Source organism: Aulonocara stuartgranti (genome assembly GCF_965226115.1).
Source record: "Aulonocara stuartgranti genome assembly, chromosome: 16".
Lineage (NCBI taxonomy): Eukaryota > Metazoa > Chordata > Actinopteri > Cichliformes > Cichlidae > Aulonocara > Aulonocara stuartgranti.
Genome location: NC_138952.1, coordinates 13493989 through 13509189, shown reverse-complemented (window position 1 = coordinate 13509189; position 15201 = coordinate 13493989). Strand labels below are relative to the sequence as shown.

The following is a 15201-nucleotide window of genomic DNA, read 5'->3' as shown; positions in this document are numbered from 1 at the left end:
CACTAAAATACAAGTGTAGTCTGTCAATCATAAAAGTGATGAGAAAAGTGGAAGATTGTTGGGTTTTCTCTGAATCTATTATTGTACGATCTACCGTACAATATAAAGCGCCTTGAGGCGACTGTTGTTGTGATTTGGCGCTATACAAATAAAATTGAATTAAATTGAAGAGTGCATTCTTCTTCATGGCCAGCAGGGGGCTGGTTGCATAGACGTCTATGGGAAAACAGCTCTCTCCTCCCTTGATGCATGAGTTTGTGTTCTGGATTTAGCATGATGTTCATTTTGTAAATTGTGGCGTCCATCTGTTTCCTAGTGTTTGATAGGTTGCTTCTGTATGAGTTTCCCTGGCTTCCATAGTGGGATCCAAGCTTGCATGCTTGGTTTCAAAAAGATGGTGACAGCAAAAATTTTAAGCTCAAGCCTTAAAAAGATAGCACTGTGCAACCAATGGATAACAGTGGCTGTGTCCATCTTTTATATACATCCTATTCTTAAAGAAAGTAATAGAATTAGAATAACACAGGTTAGAATTCACTTATAGGCGAATGTGTAAGCGTTGCCTTAAAATATCAAGTGAAGTGTACACTAATCAGTTTCTAGTTGAAGAAAATGCAGGTTGGTTTAGTTTGGTTACTTTGTTTAGTAGTCCCAGCTGTAAATAGGTATGTAAATATAAATATATTGTGTATGTGAGATTTATTTGCAGTTATTTTACCCATTAGGAAAATATGGCATTCCTTCTCCGTGGTACTTCCCATTCAAACTCTCCTTCTGGGCTGACCTGTGCGGTGTTCGACCACAGAAGAATACGGCCAAAGGACTTCTCTTCACAAACATCATGCAGAATGACCAGCTTGCCTTCTCCAATGACAAGGGAAAAGGTGCGTCAAATTATAATGTGGCACACACAGGAACAAGGAATTCTTGTCTGCTGTTAGTTTAATTTACAGTTTGTCTTCTCTGTGTCTCTCACAGGAAAGAGCGCTCTTTCCACCAAGACTGGGGAATACTTCTCAGAGCTCCCAGTTGGCGTTGCTCTCCATGGTCTCACCAAGACCTATGGTGACCAAGTGGCTATTGAAAACCTTAATGTTTCTTTCTATGAGGGCCACGTCACCTCACTGCTCGGTCACAATGGAGCTGGAAAGACTACCACCATGTAAGTGGGGCAGTTTTTTTTCCTTTCCTTTTTAAATACCAGTATGCATTTGACCACCTTGTATACACCCTCCGTGGCAGCAAAATGATCCAATTTAAAATGAGATTTTGTGCATCCCTTTAATCATTCCAAGGCTCGGATGCTGACAGGGAGATTGTTTTGTCCAAATCTGGCACAGCAACTGTGGTAGCGATTCGCCTGACGGGTCTCATCAACTAGAGCACTTACATTTACATTTTAAATGCGACTCATTTTGCTGACGCTCTTATCAAGGGCAACATACAAGGAGTGCAGTGGCAGAATGAGATTTAACACCACTGAAAAAACCAAAAACCAAGAAGGGATTTTATGCCCTATGATATTTTTGAGAACAATAAGTCATCATTTAAGAAGAAACTGCCTGGGAGAAAATACGAAAACTAGCAGATAGGACAAAAGGAAAAGGCATTTTCAGCTTTTCAAGTGCCACCTAGTATATGAAAAGTCTTTTGAGCATGTTCTGTCATTTATAACTTGATCTGAGTAATAAAAATCGAATTTGTTTATTCATTATTGTGAATTTTGTTAACAAATGCATGTATTCTTTGTGTAGGTCTCTCCTTACTGGGCTTTTTGCCCCGTCTTCGGGAACCATAGAGGTTTACGGCAGAGACATGCAGACAAACATTGAGAACGTTCGCAGGGAGCTAGGAGTCTGCATGCAGTATGACGTCCTGTTTGATCACATGACCACCAAGGAGCACCTGCTGCTGTATGGACAGATCAAGGCCCCACACTGGTCAGACAGAGAACTGCATGAACAAGTCCGCACGTGAGTGACCAGAGCAGGAAGCTTGATATGCTCAGTGTATAAAAGGACGCTCTGTTTTAAGGATGATACCTTGGTGATATATTTTACCTGTTACAAGGATTCTCTTTGCAAGCTGTTTTATATGTACATCATTAAACTCCGTCCTTTGCTCAGTTAAAGGCATGGCCCTCAAATAAAAAGAAAATATGTGCAGAGGTTACGAGACTTTCATAAGAAATAATTGCCAGTGCTTCACACGAGTGAAAGGTTATACAGGGGTAATTTGAAAATCAGTAATGGCTATATAGTGTATTTCCAAGTCTGCAGTAAAAAAAAAAAATTGCATCCCTGTTGTCGTTGAATTGCGCTCTTATTTTAGGGTTTTAGAGCTGTCAAATATACCATGTGCATCTGCAGGAAAACATGAGCAGAATACCATAAAACTCTGAGTTTTAAGTCGCTTCATGTGACTTTTTCTAGATGGTCTTATATGAGCAGAATAGTAGTGAATTTAAAGGCAAGAACAGTTTCTCTCTCCTGGTTTCAGGAAATCTGAAACCCCTGCTGAGTAACTGATAGAAGTGATTGAACTACAACCCACAAACTGGGTTGTAATGCATTGAAAAAAAAAAGTTAGCATGTGCTCCATCCTAAATGCTTTTCATCGACTTTGCTCCCAGGATCCTAGAGGACACGGGGATGTATGCTCACAGACACAAGCGGGTGGGCACCCTATCAGGCGGCATGAAGCGCAAGCTGTCAATCTCCATCGCCTTAATAGGGGGCTCTCGCGTGGTGGTTCTGGATGAACCCACTACAGGAGTCGATCCCTGCTCCAGGCGCAACATCTGGGACATTGTAATCCAGCACAAGAAAAGTAAGTCTGACAGGCACACTCAAACACTGAACGCTGAAATAACATCCCCATGAAGATTTTTTTATCACAGGAAATCTGAGACCTGCACATATGCAGTCTCGGTTGGCCAACTCTAACTTGACATGTCTGTATAAATCGCTGTTTTTTGTAGTTTTATTAATGCGCATCCTCATTTCTCCTTCCTGGATGGTGACAAACGGCAGGTGCAGTGAAAATATCTCACTTGTCTGAGTTACACTGACTCAGTTTGTTTTTGAATACAATTTAAGAACTGGTTGATTGCTTTTAAAGCCCTTTAATACCCACCTGTGTACCCTTAAATAACTCATATACTAAATTGTGTGTGTATATATATATATATATATATATATATATATATATATATATATATATATATATATATATATATATATATATATATATTTATTTATTTATTTATTTATTTATTTTTTTTTTTTTCTTTTCTTTTTTTTTAAATCTGTTGTATTTGTCTATCCTAGTCTTTGAGGGAAACACCAGAAAGCCATACTCGTTTGAAGCACATTGTAGCTCTATTTTCTAACACAGTACGTATGTGTGTAGCTCATACCTTTTTAAAACTACCCTTAAAGTCCAATGTAAAATCTCTGTAGTACATAAAAAAATAATTGCACTGCATTTGTGCATTGTTAGTATTAAAAATGTACAGACAACCGAAAGTCTCACACTAGGGTTTTTCCTCTGAACACGCACCCTCCTATCTGTTTTCTAAGAAACACGGTGGGCAACAAGCTGTGAACCTGCAGGTTGCAGCTCACTGCAGGACTTTTCTCTGCTTTGTTTTGTGAATGGACTTTAGCGAAGCATAATTTTAATATAAATGAGGAGGTATTTTTAGGCTCTCTTAGCAGATGTTTCTGGAAAATATCATGTAATTGGCGTCATCTCAGACGTTTGGGAGATTTTAGTGCCAGAAAAATCTGTTTCAAAATAAATCTTCCACATCTCTTGCTGTTTCTGTGCCCGTTTCTATGATGTGTTTGCATGATAGAGCTTGCGTTTGGATTTGTCTTTGCAATATTTGCTTTTTAGCTTGTTTATTTGGAGTTGCTGAAGCCATAAAAGTAAGACAAAGCTTTACAGACTAGCTTAGTTGGTAAATATAATCTTACAGATTCTGTTTCGTAATTTTCACCTCCATTTTACATTTGTGTAAGATTTACCTGTTAAAGAAGAGTGTAATATTGCATGTGTAATTTTTTTTTTATATGTGTGCCCTCTCAGACCGCACAATCATCATGTCCACCCACCACCTGGACGAAGCAGAAGTGCTGAGTGACCGCATCGCCTTCCTGGAGAATGGAGGATTAAAATGCTGTGGATCTCCATTCTACTTGAAAGAAAAGCTAGGCCAAGGCTACAAACTTACCCTCACCAAAAAGGTAATCATTTAATCGCCCTGTCAGTCGAAGCAATAAAGACTCATGCTTACAGCAGCTTTTTTCCACAACATGAAATTTTAATGAAAATCTACTTCCACTTATTTATTTTTTAGTGAAATATGCTTTTCCAGCAGACAACTGGTTCTAAAAATGAGAGAACAGCAGCTTTCCTCTGATGCATTTTACTCAGAATGTTTCTTAGCAGAGTGGCATCTTGCAAAGTAAATGGTCATCACAGGCGTAACATTTCACCAAAAGCTTTTATGAAGGAGCTGGACTGTTTGTGTAAAACCAAACCCAGGGTTTTATCTTTTCCCAGATGACATGTTGCGATAGGTCAATTTGTATCAGATATATTAAAAAAGGGCCACATGAACTATGTTAAGACACACAGAAATGATGCCTTCTCATGGATAAATAACGATCTGATTTTGTATATTTTGATCAAACCTGATGTTTCTGTCAGTATTCTGTACCTTAAGAAAAGTGTCCTCTACGATGATAGTCAGCCATTTCAGCAATCTAAAGCAGAAACCATCAGACAGTGTGAGGAAAAAAAGTGATTTTTTCCAAGTTTATCTCAGCTTTGCTTAGTCATATCACTTGTAACTTATGTAAAAAAAACCCTGAAAAGCAGGAACAGTGTGTTATATGTTAGATAGTGTAGTGTAGGTAAGTAAGATTTCACTTTCCTAATCTTTTCTACTTGCAGGTGCAAAACACAGAAAATAAACAGATTGACAGCGCTGAAGTTAAAGCCTTTGTCCAAGCCCATGTACCTGAAGCACAACTGAAAGAAGCCCAGGGCAATGATTTGGTCTACTCACTGCCACCCTTCAACTCATCCAACGCCTCCTCATACCGCTCTCTGCTTACTGCACTGGACTCCAACCTGGATGCTCTACAGTTGGGGGGTTATGGTATCTCTGACACCACACTAGAGGAGGTAAGCTCTCACACTGATGCCGAGTTACATTTAAACTTAATCATACTAACATATCTGCCAGCATATCATAAACCCTAAAAAAAAATAGGGTTATCATATACAGATACTATATATGTTTTTTTTATATATATTTGCAGGTGTTCCTCCAACTGACTCATGGACAGACAGAAGCTAAAGCTGAGGATGGCCTCCCATCTGTATCAGAGACGGTTTCCGACAATATATCCATCGACAGCTTGTCTTTAGACGACAGTGACAGCAGCACAAGCTTCAGCGACAGGATCAGTGAGTTCACTGTTTGTTTGTTTTTGTTGTTGTTGTTGGTTTGTTTGTTTTTGTTAACCAATTGCTGTCATCTTCTTTTTGTAAAAAAAAAAAAAAGCCGCTAAACTGATACCTCTGACAAAAAACAACGAAACAAAAAAACACTGATAAAAAACAGTACATACTACAACGTCAAGACAAGGAAAATTAAATGACAGAAGTTTTATAGTCAAAAAAGTTAAATTCTGTTAATATTCAACAGTATCTTTAATCATACAGAAGAAAACAAGAGACTGAAAATACAAAGAGAATAGATGGTTGAACTTTATAATTAACATAACATTTATTCAGCATCACACACCTTTAGACCTCAGAGTTAACACTTGTCACTTCCAGCAGTCATGCATGTATTAAAGTGAAATAAGAGATTACTATAAAAGCTTTGGTTACACTTTAAATATAAACACCACCAGCTCCAACAAGACAAATTCTCACAAATTAACTGGATTGATTTCTTAAAGGTGGCCACATATGGAGCAATGCCTGTCAGAGTCTCTGCTTTTCAAAACATTGCGTTTTTACCCGAGCTCGTTATTTTAAATTTGACGTTTTCATAGACAACCTAAAATATTTTGCCAATACTCTGCTAAGCTTGTTCTACAACTTCTACAACTGGAGCAGTCTTCTTGATGGATTGTACTGTCATTTTTTGTGTCTGCATGGTAGCCTTTAGCTTTACTGTCTTTAAAAGACAACGAAGGCTTCATAAAAGTACTGAGATAGCAAGTGAATTTGCCCCAAAATCATTCTCTCCTCGCTCTGCTCTCCTTTTGTGTGTTTCAGACCTTACCAGTTCATCCACAGTGACCGGCATGGCTCTGGCCTGGCAGCAAATGTCAGCCATCCTGATCAAGAGATTCCACCACAGCCGCAGAGACTGGAAGGGCCTGATTTCCCAAATCCTGCTTCCTGTTCTGTTTGTAGTGTTTGCTATGAGCCTGGGGTCTATCAAAAGCGACGTGCAGCACTATCCTGAGCTACAGCTCAGCCCTGCGCTCTACAAGATCGGACCAAGCTACTCCTTCTTCAGGTCAGTACCTGCAGAAGTGAAAATACAGATAAACCATAAAAAGAGACAAAACAGAAGTTAATTAGGCAAATAAGTGTGCTTCTATGTAACATGTTTGAAATATTTGAGAATATCTCAGGAAGTTAGTTTTTGAGTTAGCAACAAATAAACACAGAAGAGTGAAAATTCTACTGGAAAAGAGGAAAGTAGTTTTATGATTTGCCAAAGTAGCAATATAAAACAAGCCCACACTTTTGGACATTGTATCTGGGGAACCATATAAATCACATAAGCCACAGGGCTACAGACAACTATCATCATAACAGATGTTGGTAATCACTTCCTGAACTGAATGGTTGATACACCACCTTACTCGACGGGTTCACTGGGGTCTGCATCATTTGCAGGAGGCATGCCACACTTGTTATAAAAGGATTTTGATTTGATTCTGTAGTTTGTTGAAGGGCATGTGGACCTTAAAATGCGAGAGCACAAGAGACTATGTGAGGGTAAGAGATGTTTGCGATGAAGACGGCTACAATGTGAGATCAAAGGAAGAGAGATTAGGAGTGCCAGGAGATTGCAAGATGTCTTCATCCTCCCGATCTGCTGTTGTTTGATCAAGGAGATATGTAGCAAGAGAGAAAATGCTGAGGTGCCAAACTGTATCAGAGACCGTATGGATGCTCCTCCCAGTCCTCTTTAGTTTGCTATACAAAAGGGATTGAAAATGATAATTAATTATTCATCTCAGAAACAGTGTTTTTTTCGCAGTGCAGAAGAAGGTTATAGGTAGTTTAGGGTCAGAGATGCTTCAGCGTTTCAACATTTTTGGAACTTTCCCGGAACACTGTGTTTTCTTAGTTTTTTCTAAGAGTGATGCAAATGTAATATGATTTTTATTTATGAGGCTACTTGTGTGCGTTTTAAGGCAAGGAATGGTAAATAAAACAAATCTACTTAAATTTAAAGTGACAAGTCAAATGTCCTCATTCTTTCTCTAGTTGCTCAGAGAAGCCATTCTAATGGTAACATTAGTAACCATTAGTTAAATGCTGTTGATCCTTAGCCCTCAAATCATCACATAAATTAGGTAAAATCTGGCTGGCTGGCTATCAGTTTTAGCAGTCTGCTTAGTGGATGCTCATGAAATAAACCTTTGTGTCTGTTATATCCTCTTATTGTAACATATCTGGCGTTCCCGAGTCAAGGCTAACACTTTTCTGATTCTACAGCAACCAGAATCCCAACTCACAGCGTCTGGCAGACACCATGATGTCATTCCCTGGGATGGACACCACCTGTCTTGACAAGCCTGATAACCTGTAAGTAATTATACTACTAATGACATCTTTTTTGTTTGTTTTTATCAGTGACATGCTGATTCCTGTACTTGCTTTCTCTATGTATTTAAGCCTTTGTCAAATGTACAGCGTTTTTATATTTCACTTCATCCAAGTCTCTTTCCATCTTTATTTTACAAGGCTTTCCTCTCTGCAATTCCTGTCGCTGTCTCTGGTCTCTCTCCTGTCCCTCCACTCTTAATTTCTCTGCTGCTCTGCTCAGTGCATGTGGCTGAAAGCCTGCAGCAGGACTCTGCGATGTGAGAGCATCATCTGTATTCCGTAAACACCCCGTGTTTATAGGGAAGATTTTCCCCTTGCAGGCACTCAAATCAATGTTGGCACTCATGAACCAGACCTCAGAGGCATTTTAAAATTCTCAGGAAAATAAAAAAAGAGAGTGAGAGAAAGAGAAGGGACAGAGAGAGCGAGAGAGAGAGAGACCCTGTCATGGAAAAAGAGGCTGCATGTCTGCTCATCATGTCCAGTAATTACAGCAGGACAATGACTGATTACTGTATTTACATTTTTTTTTTACATACCGGTATATAGAAAATATATTGCATCATCCTCTGATTATGATCATTGTTACTTGTGTGTGTTAGAAATCTAAAGTAACAGGTGTGTATGCAAATAATATTGCTGCAACCTGTTTTTGATCTGCACAGAGCGTCCCTGAAAGCATTTGGCAGAGAGCAAAATGCGTGGGAGTTGAACATCAGCCCACACAAACAGAAATTTCACACAATATGATATTACAGCACACATTAACAGCTTTGAAAACTGTTATCAAAGGAAAGATTTAGATCCTGATCTCACAAAAATCATGTAAGCCTACAGCTACTTCATAAACGGTTTTAGATTTTACAGTTTTCTTTCTTTTAGCGGGCCATCATATCTCCTCACTTTCAAAATATTTTCTGGGGTGTGTCTAGGGAGAGTGTTGTGGTATGTACCGCTCACTGCAAACTCACTTCGTTTCACTTGGTGAAACTTTTTCCTCTTTTTCAGTGACTGCACAAGAAACACAAACAAGTGGAGCTCCAGTGGAAACACCACGAAAGGATTCAACATCTGCAAATGCACTCGGAAAGAACAGGTGAGACTAGGTCACCGAGAACAGTGCGATTGAGTGATTCTCTGTGTTCTCACTTGTGTGTTTGTGTGTGTGTGTGTGTCAGCACATAAACGTGTTTCCTGTGCTCATGTTTTTTTGAAAAAGGGAAGATATTTATTTGTCTTTTCTTTGCACTGCAGATTTGTGACAAAGACAACTACCAGCCCCCCCATACGGAGATCCCTTCATCTCAGATTGTTTATGATCTGAATGGCATCAATGTGGAGAACTACCTAGTGGCTACAGCCAATGACTTCATAAGGAACAGGTGAATGGAGCCAATATATCCATGTGGTTAATGAAGCCACAGTGAGACTTTTATACATGCCTCACTGATAATTTACTGTACCCTGTGTTGCAGTCAAAGTATTCTCTGATTAAATGAGCCGAATTAAGCAATGTCCAAGTACATTCAAATTTCAGCATACTGTGGCATATTGCTCAGAATTTTAAATCATATTTCATAACATTACATCATTAAAATGAGCTACGATAGTTAGGAATCGTTTGCAAATCTTTTCGTTCATTTCATTTTTTTTATTAATTCAGAGGAGACGATTGACCTAAATGAAATTCCAGAATTCTGCAAGCAGTCTCTGAAATAAAGTTTGTTAGTCATCTGGGAGGCTTTAAATGGTCTTCACAGTATTCAGTTGCATGGAATGACTGGTGTTTTACCAAAGAAAGATGTGCAGAAATCTAATTAATTATGAAAACTAGTTAGTAAGTGCCTAAAAGTATAGTTTTCCTGATTTCTCAGCTTGACACAAATTGGTTTCTAGCACCTTGTTGATAATGGTAATCATACTTATAATTTGGGCTTGGGTGCTTTTACCCTGAAATGGTTCTCTCATCTGCATATGTTGAAAATTTACTCTTGATTAAAAGCAAAACAACCAAGTGAAAATCACAGTGCGTTACATCGAGTTTCTCAGTATCAAGCAAAGCTCCTTGTTTTAGTCAATGTTTTGTTTTTCCAGGTACGGTGGTTTTGCTTTTGGCATGCCACTCCCAGCGGACTTAAAAATGGACATCACAACAGTGCCCAAAAACCGTACGCTGTCTAAGGTAACGTTCTCCCACTGCTTCCCTGCCCTTTTTCTTATTATCAGATTAATTGCCGTACTGATTAGTTGTCAAGAGTTAAAACCTGATGTCTTAACCAAACGTGTTTACTCAGTGCATGGAAATGGAGCTGAATTGTTACACCATCATTTTCATCATAAATATGCTTTACTGCAGGAATTGTGCCAGCGTAGATGAAGACGTCTGCCTTCTTTGTGTTATTAAAGTGTTTTTGTTGTTTTAATATATAGTATACCTACATTTCCTGATCTCTAGTGTTGTGAATGTTGTTCGTTTTTATGCATGTCTGTGTTTTTGCTTGTGTAGGTCTGGTTCAACCCTGAGGGTCACCACACAATGCCAGCATACTTAAACAGCCTCAACAACTTCATCCTACGCTCCAATCTGCCAGCAGACAAGGATCCACGCAAATATGGTAAGCTAGAATTGGTGAAGAAAAAAAAGTAAAAGTCTTAGTACACATGTTTGAGATGTCACTTCAACTGATGGGGGATTCTGTACAAAGAAATGCATTAATAACAAACATCAGTTTTATCTAACCTTTGGAATACTGAAATGGATTTTGGCCACAGCTTACTCTTATTTGTAATGTGATTAAAGTGAGTTTTAGAAAATGTACCGTATATGTATGTTATGTTATGTTATGCCTTCAGGCACAAAACACTGGTTATTGCAAAGATAGGGTAAGGCAGAGATTGAAAAAGACATGACTGCACAGGAGAGAGGCACATCAGTATTAGAAAGCTGCCCCTCACTGATAGCCCGGTGCATTTTGTATACTAAACATACAGTAAAGAAAGCTGTAAACAGTGTGTTTACTCATGGTTCATTTCACTGGATTAAAGCCAGGGGGTGCTGTGTGTCCTTACGCTCACATCACTATGCATGGTGAATACCGATGAGTGCCACTCACTGGGGAGATCTGCTAAAGAGAAACGAGGCTGGCCCACGTTTTCAGTACTGTTTCAGCTTCTGAGTATTATCCTGACCATCTGCCTGCAGGCAGGAGTACACAGTCATGCACTCATACACAAATGCATATATAGAATTGTTCATAAAAACATGTATGAATAGCAGAACGGGCACACACACACATTTATTCCCCAGTGGATGATAAAAGTGCTTGAGGGTAAAGTGTAACCATTTAAATGTTACCTGCAAACTCAAAGCGGTGGCAGGGGTTGTCCGGGGTGGAGATCCAGGGAGATTGCTTTTCAAGGTGACTGCTTTATCTGTTAAAAATTATATCCTAGCCTTTGCATTGTGTACTACAGTTTAATTTTGGGGTTGGGCCCCATTGGTTGTTTGCATCAAACCAATTTTTCAACTCACTCTTGCAGGATTTCTGACTACAATTACCCACTGGTGCATTTGTACAAAAACACTACTGTCCAGATCATAAACTCAGATTACTCTTACCTGCAACTGTGTTGTTTATTTCAAGTTTTTCCTCACCCATCCCCCAGAAATCATTGATTTTCTCACCTGCCTAATAGTCCACCTTTAGAAGATTTGATTTGAAAACACATGCTCAGCTTGAGTCTCTTAGAACTAAACATAGTATAGATAATCAATTTCTTTAGTTTAGCCGGTTGAACTACACGTCAAACATGAACAGTTGCTTTTTAGGTTTTGGGACTTCTTTTAGAAAAGAAATGGCACAAATTCAAAGGCTCAGGTTCTCTAAAATGGGGGTATTTGCCCATTTTCAAACCACTATGACAACATAAATAATATCTCTGCATATAAATATACTTATTAGTAAAACTCTTCCTAATTATCATTGCAAATGCACAAACCAGGTATGGGAACATTTGAATTCAGTGCAGTCGTCTTGTAGTATCAGTAATTACAGATGTTTTAGGCAGTGGTACTAATCAATTTCATCAAAGTTGTCTTGAGTAATGCTAATCCCGCAGCCTGCTTTGGGGCTTCTGTGCTGTAGGTGAACTCACAGTCCTATTTCAGGAAATGCAAAATATGTAGGGCTACAGTTCATGTCTCTGAGCATCTCAAAGACCCAGAAAAATGATAAAGAAAATTCAATTTCCTTTGTGCGCACTGGCAAATGAAACCATCTTCCGCTATATTTTTCAATTGACTGTGTCCTAGGCTAAGAGAATATCATTGCTCATTTGCTTCCTGTGCTGAAAAATAGCTTGCATGCTGTTGTTTTTCTTTTGCTAACACAGTACTCTGTTTCTTTCTGTTACAGCCATTTCAGTTTACAGCCAACCCTATTTTGGACGGGCGGATGATGAAGATATAGTGTAAGGGTCATGCTTAAAATTCTTCTGCAGAATTGACTGCTAGTGCATTACTAGACAAATAATCTTAGAAAAATAGATCTGTATTTGCATCTTAATCTGTGAAAATGTTCCCTAATTAATCATGTGTTTATGTGTTTGGGGGGTTTTTTGTTTTGTTTTTTTACATCTAATTCAAGATGGATTCAGGGCAAAGATGTACATGACAAAATTATTTATACATATTTGATTTTCTAAATTGATTTCCTTAAGCTTACAGTATTGATCAGAGTCCCAATTTAATGAATGTTTTGGAATGAATATTTCGGTAAAGGTGGAAAAGAGATTTAGTTTAAATGGATGTGTGCACATGTTCCAGAGGAGCAAATCAAATACATCATTTTGAGAGTGGATTGGACTGACCTTGTGTTCTCTCTAGAGCCTTATTACTACTAAGCATCTTACTGGCAATTTTAGAGTTATTGGTCAGTTTTTCCACATATGTCACATTTATGTTCAGTGTCTGTGTAAAACTTTAATAGGTGTAGTCTGCTGAGATGCTGTAGCAGCTGAATGGGTGATATTAGGCTTCCTTACTAGATGTATTGATTTGCCCTGAGCTGTGTTAAAGATACAGCAGACTTATTACTCTAAATGTCTTGATTCTCACAATATAGTAGCTTTGCCCATGAGAGAAAATCTAAGGCTATGCTGGCTGTCTTGATAACAAGCCTGCTCTGTAGCTGTCGCTCCTGACTATCCTCTGTAGTTAGTGCTGCCCTGAAACGCCCACCACATGTCCCTTTCTGTTGTTCTCACTCCTTCTCACTCAGACACTCTGCCAGCTTCATCTTCATCCTCTTTTCAGCTTCGTGCAGTTCATTGTGTTTAGTTTGAGGTGTTGTGCCCCAGCCAGAGGGGAGTGGTAAAAGTAGTTCAGTTGCGTGCAGGGTAGGCGAGAGAGCACTGGAGACGAACAGGTACTGGCTTGGCATCAAGAAAGTTTAAATGAACACGCTGAGTAGAAGACGAACTGAGGGGATCAAAGCTTCAACTGGATTTCTGGGGTCTAATCTGGACAATAGGCTCTGCAGTCTCACAGAAACACCCTTGGCATGCTGACTGTACAGTGTGAAGTTGTTCTCTGCGTGAAGTGATCTGTTTCTCTTGCTGTTATCTTGTCAAAGATGATTCGCAAGCATCTCTTTTTCTTTCACAAAGCTGTTTGTTATTAATGGGATTCCATTCATTGTGAGATTCCTCAGTAGTTCAAATGAGTCACGTCCCAGTAGGGAATAATATGATAATTCTGGTTAAAATGAGCTAGTATTTTCAGAAAATACATACACCTGGTTGAACGCCAGTTTATATTCACTCTTCTGCACCGTTTGTTGTTGCTATTGTAGTAGTTTTAATTCAAAAGAACAGAACAAAAAAATAAAAACACAACACAATAAATACATGGCCCAGTAACATGATAAGTGCATTATTCATGATAACTCAATGGTTAATGGTATTTAATCACATCACCTGGATGATCTTTTCTTCACAGTGTCCAGGGAGTGCTTCACATCCTTGTGGCTCTGTGCGTGCTCACAGGCTTCTCAATTACAACAGCCAGTTTTGCCCTCTATGAAGTCACTGAGCACCAAAAAGGGTCCAAGAGGCTTCAGCACATTGCTGGCATCAGCGAGTCCTTCTACTGGATTGTAAACTTCATCTATGACATGGTAACGTCGTATTTCTTTAATTGGTTACAATATTGAAAACCATGTGTTCAACTTAATTTCATCCATATATCTTTTTCAAAAGTTATTAAACGAAGTGACTTTCTGTTGCTGCATTGTGCCCCACCTTTTTCCATAGGTCATCTATTTGGTCCCCGTAGCTGCGACCGTTGTTGTGATTGCTGCCTTCCAGATTCCAGCATTTACAGAACGCCAAAATTTGGGTGCCGTCACTCTCCTCCTGGTGCTCTTTGGGTCAGTAACTTTGAAAAAAAGTAGATTCACTAATTGTAGTCACATTGTAGTTGTACTGGAGTGTATATTGTTGACAAAAATGTATTTGATAATGAACCAGTCCTTCGTGTGGCTGAAAATTTTGAAGGACAATCTTTTAGAGATTGTTCTCTCTACAGTAGCTATACTACTTGATTGTTTTCCATTATGAAAGCAAACATTTATTTTATTTTAACTTAATTTGGGTATCATTCTGTCATATAATATTTTAATACTTACTAATGGCTAAAGTCAGAGCACATGATAGTGTCACAAAATATGGATGCAACACAACAGCAAAGTAGCAGTTAGACAAGCAGTCAGATTGAAAGGTTTAGTGCAGGTAATATTTGCTACCACTTCATAAAGAGGGAAATTAAAGAGACTTCTAATGGCCTAAATGTTCACTTGGATAATGGTCTGTACTGTAATGACTGCTTATGCCACTTTTAGTTGCAATATACAGTATTGTGCAGGAAAAAATGCTGTAAACAAAGAAGGCTTTCAAAAATGGAAGTTTAATAATCTTTTATTTTCATCAATCAACAAAATGCAGTGAATGGACAAGAGAAATCTAAGTCAAATCTATATCTGGTGTGACCACCCTTTGCCTTCAAAATAGCATCAATTCTTCTAGGTACACTTGCACACAGTTTTTGAAGGATCTCGGCTGGTTGGTTGTTCCAAACATCTTGGGGAACTAAACAGAGATCTTCTGTGGATGTAGGCGTCCTCACATCTTTCTGTATCTTCATGTACTCCCAGACATATTTGATGATGTTGAGATCAGAGCACTGCGGGGACCATACCATCACTTCCAGTACTTCTTGTTCTTCTTTGTGCTGAAGATAGTTCTTAATGATTTCTAAATGGGGTCATC

The 15201-nt window shown here is 38.8% G+C and overlaps 1 protein-coding gene across 2 annotated transcripts in view; it reads left to right on the top strand.

Moving 5' to 3' along the window:
- Window positions 1–15201, top strand: part of abca12 (ATP-binding cassette, sub-family A (ABC1), member 12) — a 58125-nt gene that overhangs the window by 31396 nt on the left and 11528 nt on the right. For both annotated transcript variants that reach the window (XM_082509431.1, XM_082509430.1), the window contains exons 45-60: window positions 726–884; window positions 979–1162; window positions 1755–1973; window positions 2633–2829; window positions 4093–4250; window positions 4963–5196; window positions 5334–5481; window positions 6304–6550; window positions 7765–7854; window positions 8884–8971; window positions 9130–9257; window positions 9970–10057; window positions 10382–10490; window positions 12291–12345; window positions 13874–14051; window positions 14188–14303. In XM_082509431.1, coding sequence (XP_082365557.1) covers window positions 726–884; window positions 979–1162; window positions 1755–1973; window positions 2633–2829; window positions 4093–4250; window positions 4963–5196; window positions 5334–5481; window positions 6304–6550; window positions 7765–7854; window positions 8884–8971; window positions 9130–9257; window positions 9970–10057; window positions 10382–10490; window positions 12291–12345; window positions 13874–14051; window positions 14188–14303 — 2398 coding nt within the window. The remainder of the gene's footprint in view (window positions 1–725; window positions 885–978; window positions 1163–1754; window positions 1974–2632; window positions 2830–4092; window positions 4251–4962; window positions 5197–5333; window positions 5482–6303; window positions 6551–7764; window positions 7855–8883; window positions 8972–9129; window positions 9258–9969; window positions 10058–10381; window positions 10491–12290; window positions 12346–13873; window positions 14052–14187; window positions 14304–15201) is intronic.